We start from the raw sequence: 7,500 nt of genomic DNA on the forward strand, positions 1-7,500 counted from the left end.
AGAGAGAAGCAGCGATTTTTATCGTTATTGGCATAGCTTTTTCTGAGCAAACAGAAAAGAGAGTGAGAGAAATACACACACACACACAAATACACATAAATATCCTAACTGCTCACGTCCATTTGGCTCGCGTAATTTTGCGAATCTCTACTAATGCGCGTTCTTCGGTACAATTAAAACACTTTCCGGATGTCTCGTTTCCCGAATATATTCCCTGCCATTGTGCAAATTATTATTATTATTATTATTATTATTATTATTATTATTATTATTATTATTATTATTATTATTATTATTGTTATTGTTGTCATTACTATTATTATCATTGGTACTTTAAAGATCGAACTGAGAGTTTTGGAAACGTTCGATTGATCTCCATTTAATGGCTTATTCTCTAGGTACTTATATATATATATGTATATATATATATAATGCAGACTCGAATCTTAAATATACATCTATATAAGCAAACATTTCGTTTGTTCTTCGATCATCTATCTTTGCTCTTTCATTCGAAAAAGGGAAAGAGATTAAGTATAAAGATAAATAGACAGAGACAGAGAAAGGGAGAGAAATTTAATCGTCTCAAATACTAATTACTAACTATCCAAACGATAATACTCGCAGTAAGATTCTTCTTCTAATATATATATATATATATATATATATATATATATATATATATATATATATATATATGAGTGTGCGTATGTGTGTGTTTATTATTAGTTCCTTTGACGAACTTATCTGTTAACTTTATAAGCTGTCTCGAAAATCGAGAGTTTAATTAATAATCCTCTTTCCTTTCATCACTTACTATACCCTTCATTATCTTCCCATGTATTCTCTAATTCAACATCGTTGTAATACACGTGTAAAAGAAAAAGAAAAAAAAAATTCGATTTCTTCGATCATGAAAAAACTGATATAATTGTATGAACCATATTTGCATTGATTGTGAAAAATATTAATGAATACGAATTCAAAAGATTTTCATTCGATTTTCATTGCTATTACGTTAAAAATAAAAACAAAGAAAAAAAAAATAATAATAATAATAATTGTTATTATTATATTAATATAGCAGTAATAATAAATACATACATACATACACACACATATATATAACCATCCGTAATGGAATGAATTAATTGATGGAAATATAAAAAATTCGATTAAGATTTTCATTCAAATTTTCATATAATTTATTACATTCGCTTTAGTAACAACAACAACAACAATAACAATAATAATAATAATAATAATAATAATAATAATAATAATATGAGAAAAATATAAACTGTGAATGGATCAATCGAGAATTAATAATTATTATTTTCTTTTTGAAATTTCTTTCAAGCAATAACAATCCTGTTGAAATATAGGAGGGGGAAAAAAAAAAGAAGGAAAAATTACATAGAAAGAAAAAAATGAAAGCAAAATGGTACGAATGAAAATATGTTGTTGAATAAAATGAAGGATCTCGAATGTAAATACTTGTGAAAGAAAAAAAAAAAAAAAAGAAAAAAAAGAAAAAAAAGGAAGTGAAGAGACAGACGAATGATATAGATAGACACACAGATCGGTAGATAGAGATAGTGTGAGAGATAGAAAACGAATACATATTTTCCAGCCATTAATGTGCCACTCTTTTCATGTTTTAACGTTGCTCGAATATTTTATATTGTACACGCATGCCATACGAACGGAGAGCAGGCCAGCACGCGCCACTCACACCGATCTCGAACCCCGAATGAAGAATTTATATTCTCGAGTACTATTGGCTTGCATTAAACGAACAGATAAAAAAAAAAAAAAAAAAAAATAAAAAATTAAAAAAAAAATTTGAGAAGAGTGGAGAAATATTTTTTATTTTTGTACGCTTATAATGTGTGTATACCATACATTTTACATGAACAACAATAATTATATTATTATGCTTATACATAAGACTTTCTATTCGGCAATATATTACAATAATAATAATAATAATAATAATAATAATAATAATAATAATAATAATAATAATAATAATAATAATAATAATAATAATAATATTAATAATAATCGATCGAACAATTTCTTTTTTCTTTTTCTTTTTTTTTCTTTTTTTTTCTTTTTTTTGTTTTCCCCTCCAATAAAAAGCGAGGTCGCTCTGATTTATTTTTTTCTTTTTTTCTTTTTTCCTTTTTTTCGAACGGAACCATCGGTTTTTTTTCTTTTTTGTTTTCGCTTTTCCTTTTCCTTTTTTTTTTTTTTTGTTTTTTATTTTGTTTTTGTTTTTGTTATTGTTCAAGCGCAATTCTTCTGGCTATCGAGGGTGTTCACTAGAAATGTAAATAGCGAATATAAACGGAAATAACGTACTAGTCGAAAGCAGATGTACATATTGAATATTCTATCTCGTTGTTCTCGTTGGTACAAAGTGAGTTTTCCACTCTTTTCAATAATAAATTATTATTTGTAGCTGGTAAAACTATACCGGAGAATGTTTTACAAATATGGTATATTAGATTCTATTCATAAAGATACGATTCAATTAAATAACCTAACCGAAACAATAATATTTATTTTCTTCTCGTTTACTCTACTCGCGTTTCTAAGCGAATTCCTACCATGGCGAATTATATTAAGCTTAAGCAAATTTAAAAACTATTTTATTTTCAATCGTAATGTAAATTAAAGTGAATTCATTCAAGTCAGATTGAACTTTGTTTCTACATCAATAAAAAATAAGTACTATTATTATTATTATTATTATTATTATTATTATCATTATTATTGTTGTTACTGTTGTTATTGTTGTTGTTATTGTTGTAATTTATTGACGATTAGAAATTTTTCTAATTTTTGTTCGTGACTTTTGTTCGTATATTTATTTATTTCATTTTTTTTTCGTTAAATCAGCGTAAGTGCATTAAAAAATCACTATTATTGTTACATAAAACATACACTCTTTCTCTCTCTCACTCTCTCTCTTTATATATATATATATATATATATATATATATATATATATAAAATATTTGTATTCTTTATTGATAAACGAATATCAAAAATTATATTCATAGAATCTCCATTTTTTCTTCCCGTCCCCCTCCCTCCCTCTCTGTCTCTCTCCCTCTTTTCTTCTTCCTCTTCTACTTCTAATTCTTTCACATATACAACCAAGCCATATTCGTTTCTCTGTTATTTTTTGCTAATTAATTTGCATGACGGCCTTACACCAACACGCACGTACACACAAGTACTTATTCTCCCATCGCTCTATGTCGTTTCCATGCCGGAGGACAGACGGCGAGAAGTGAATAATCGAAAATCCCATAACTCCGATGATTTATAACGATCGACTAGCCTCAGTCACATGAACGTTGGAAATGGCGAATGGCTCAAATATTTGCATTCGTGACATTAATTCGATCAGTGAACCTCCATCGACGCGTACACGACATCATCGTGCGCATTCAACCATACTCTCTCTCTCACACACACACGCACGCACATGTATATACACGCATACAAACACAAACATACACCGTCCTTGTCCTTTACTTACTCAAGTTTAACAAACAGATCGTAGCTGATTAATAATATGTAATTGTAATTATAATTCATAGTTCATGGATATATATATATATATATATATATATATATATATATATATTTAATTATTGTAATTATTTCGATCATCTTTTTCTATTTTTCTTTTCTTTTCTTTTCTTTTCTTTTTTATTATCTCCATTATTTTCTTCCATATATAATAATATTGGGGCTAATGACGACGACAATGAGAATGTAACAATGACGATGATAATGAAATAATGGTCATGAATGATAACGATAATAATAATAATAATAATAATAATAATAATAATAATAATAATAATAATAGTAATTATATTTGTTAATTTATTTAGTTTATCCTTCTTTTTTCTCTTTTTTTTCTTTTTTTTTTTTTTTTTTATTTATTTTCTTTCTATTTTTCCAATCGCACAAATAATGATAACGATTTAACCATTAACGATGACGATTACGTTTGTGATGATTGCGACGTGACGGGAAATTTTTTTATTAGAAAATCCTCGAATTATCCCAATTAAAATTATTTGTCTAACATTTATATATATATATATATATATATATATATATATATATATATATATATATATACATATCTTTAATCATGCTTTAGAATTCTAACTAAACGAAATAATATTCTATACAACGTGTGTACGCCCCTCGTTCTCTCGTACAATGTAAATAAATATTATTAATCTCGATACTAGTCTGTTTTTTATTAGATTATTTTACAAAACAAAAAAAAAAAAAGAAAAAAAAGAAAATAGTTAAGCCAGATAAATACGTATGGTGGTATGAAAAAAGAAGGGTGGGTGAGTCAGTGATTGATGGGGGAGTTAAAAAGGTGAAAATAGTTAAGGATGATGATCATTTTTTTTTTCTCCTCTCAAAGTTAACATATTCTTTTTTTTTTCTACTTCCTTTTTTTTTTTTTTTTTTTTTCTTTTTGTCACAGTTCATATCATTGATAAAAGATGATAATAGATTTCGTTTTATTATGTTACAGATATTCACGCGTTTCGGAAAGGTCCTGAAGATCGTCACCTTCACGAAAAACAGTAAGTGTTACGTTATCTATATCTAATAATGGCATAGAGAGAAGGAGAAGCATCATGTATATGTAACATACATATATATATATATATATTTGTGTACATATATGCGGGTATGTGTATTGAATGTGCGCACCTCGTACATACACTTTGACCTTTTACACGACTGACACGCGACAGCACTTTACTACTTTGCACTTCTCGTCGTCTATACGACGAGCGCTCTCGACATCGTTACAGCTTTCGTCCGTTCTCGTTTGCCATCGACCTCTTTCTCTCTCTCTCTCTCTCTCTCTTAAACAATTTTCAAGAATTTTCCTTTTCTCTTTTTCTCTCTCTCTCTCTCTCTCTTTCTCTTTCTCTTTCTCTCTCTCACACACATTTTCTCTTTACATACTCCACGTGCCTTCTTCTCGTTGCATAGAATATATATATATATATTTTTTTTTTTTTTTTCGATATTTATAAAAGACACAAACAGTACAAAAGATGAAATTCAAGAAAGTTTATTTGAATTTTTATAGAGGAAAAATCATAGAAAATTGTGAAAATTAACAGAGTTACTTTTAATTAATTGATTAATTGATTTATTCGTAATATTTCTTCTCGATACGAAATGAATTTTGTTTTTATACTTTTCTTTCTTTTTTTTTTTTTTTTTTTTTTTTTTTTTTTTTTTTTTTTTTTTCTTTTTTTTTTCTCGTAATCTTTAGCCTAAACTTTTTCTCAATTTATTAATTCCTTATGATATGATGAAATATAATAATTGTTAATAAAGAGTAATTTATAAAGGAATGAAAGGATTTTCATATTTCTACGTACTTCAGATGGACATTCTGATGAATTTAGATTGAATTTATAAACGTGGCATGTGTTCGTATAATTGTTTACAAGGAGGAAGTTAAAAAAGAGAAAGAAAAAAAAAAAGAAAGAGAACAAGAAAAAGAGAGAAAGAATATTCATATTTTTCTTTGTGTTCGAATAGACATTCTGTAAATTAATTTTATAAATGTGGCATATTAACTAATAATAATTTATAAAGGAGGAAAATTGTTCCTTTTTTCCTCACTCTCTCTCTCTCTCTCTCTCTCTCCTTTTCTTTTTGTTTGTTTTTTTTCTTTTTTTTTTTTCACTAACAGAAACAATTTTCATATTCCGCGCATTCAGACAAACTTTCGCCAAATAAAAATTCTAACAAACTTATCCTTATTTTTCTTTTTCCCGTGCCTTTTATTTTTTTTTTTTTTTATTTTTTATTTTTTTTTGTATTTCCTTTTTTGTCCCCAAACAAATCGTTCATTCGATAAATTTATGATACGACGAGAACAATATTTAATATAACGAGACAATTAAATGAGCTATGTAATTTGAAATTTACAAGTATATATAAATGCCGGTAATAACATCTTTTTCTATCTTGGATCGTACACATTGATTCTATTTATTCTCAAAAGTGACATCAGAAAAAGAAAAGAAAAGACAAAAGAGAAAGAAAAAAAAAAAAAGACAGAAAAAAGAAGAGGAAAGAAAAAAAAAATAAAGAAGAGTCAAGAATAGAACTCAATTCGATTTTTCTGAATCAACATACGAAAAAGAGAGAGAGAGAAAGAATAGTAGTAGTGGTAGTATTAGTAGTAGTAGTAGTATGAAATTAGATTATTATCGAGTTACATGGGAATACGTAAAAGTTAATATTCTTGCTCGTCAGGTTTTTCCATTAGCAACGCAGGCGTAAAAAAAGTTTGAGTCATAGTATACAAGATAAAGAGGGAAAAAGAGAGAGAGAGAGAGAGAGAAATAAATGAAAAAGAATATGTAGATAGTTCGAGCGTATCTTTCAACATGAAAATCGTGTGATACGAAAAAGAGGGTTTTTTGGAGCTTTTGCATCCGTAAAGATGCACTACGAATTCATGCGTGTGACATAGTCAAGAACAAGAGTGGTGTTTTCTTCTATTTCTCTCTCTCTCTCTCTCTCTCTCTCTCTCTTTTTTTCCCTATATATCTGTCCGTCCGTCTGTCTGTCTGTATATCTGTCTATTTCTCTCAATTTTCGATAAAATAATTCCCGAGTGAGCTACGATGAAAGTCCCTCACGAAAGGAAAGAAAATTTATGCGAATGATAAAATTAATGTCCGTCGAATTCGTTAGAAATAATTATTTTATTATAATAATTGATATGAAACGTTTCGTTATTATCTCTTATTTTCTGTTTTCTTTTTCTTCTTCTTCTTTTTTTTTCTTTTTGTTTTTTTCTTTTTTTTTTTTTTTCTTCGTAAAAATTACAGAAGAATATTAAACAATTGTTAAGTTTCGATCTCTCTTGATGATCTATCCGATATATAAAGAATAATAATTATTTGTTGTTATTATTATTTATTGAAAAATGTAAAAAGTATCAACGTTTAATACGTACAATTTTGACGTTGGGCTCGTACGGCCGTGCTTATCAACGTATCTCCAAGCGTGTTTATATTCTCTCCTTCGACATTGCAAAACATTTAATAACGACGATGGTCCATGATCGTTCGAGATATATATCGATAGGGTCGATCGTCCGGATGCAAAAGCTTTTACATCGGCCGTATACCGTGAAATGAAATTTTTCAAATGGTCGATTTAACATCGTCCCTCTATAAAGTTTATCGCAAAATTCTGCTGAATACCACACATATATATATATATATATATGCATGTATATATATATTGACACAGTATACGTAGGAGATATGCAAAAGGGAGGGGATATATAGAAACCATGGAAGGCATGACATTTGATCCTCGTTATCGATGATTTTTCGTGATCTCGCATGTGAGATTGGTCATGAAATTGCAAAAATAAAAAAAATAAAAAGAATAAAAATTAGA

The 7,500-nt window shown here is 27.7% G+C and overlaps 1 protein-coding gene across 21 annotated transcripts in view; it reads left to right on the forward strand.

Moving 5' to 3' along the window:
• Window positions 1-7,500, forward strand: part of LOC124429291 (polypyrimidine tract-binding protein 1) — a 422,552-nt gene that overhangs the window by 394,822 nt on the left and 20,230 nt on the right. For all 21 annotated transcript variants that reach the window (XR_006943417.1, XM_046974367.1, XM_046974370.1 and 18 more), the window contains one exon: window positions 4,586-4,637. Coding sequence is in view for 20 of the 21 variants with exons in the window: in XM_046974367.1 (XP_046830323.1) it covers window positions 4,586-4,637 (52 nt within the window). In the remaining variant the exon portion in view is untranslated. The remainder of the gene's footprint in view (window positions 1-4,585; window positions 4,638-7,500) is intronic.

Source organism: Vespa crabro, chromosome 15 (genome assembly GCF_910589235.1).
Source record: "Vespa crabro chromosome 15, iyVesCrab1.2, whole genome shotgun sequence".
NCBI classification, from domain to species: Eukaryota; Metazoa; Arthropoda; class Insecta; order Hymenoptera; family Vespidae; genus Vespa; species Vespa crabro.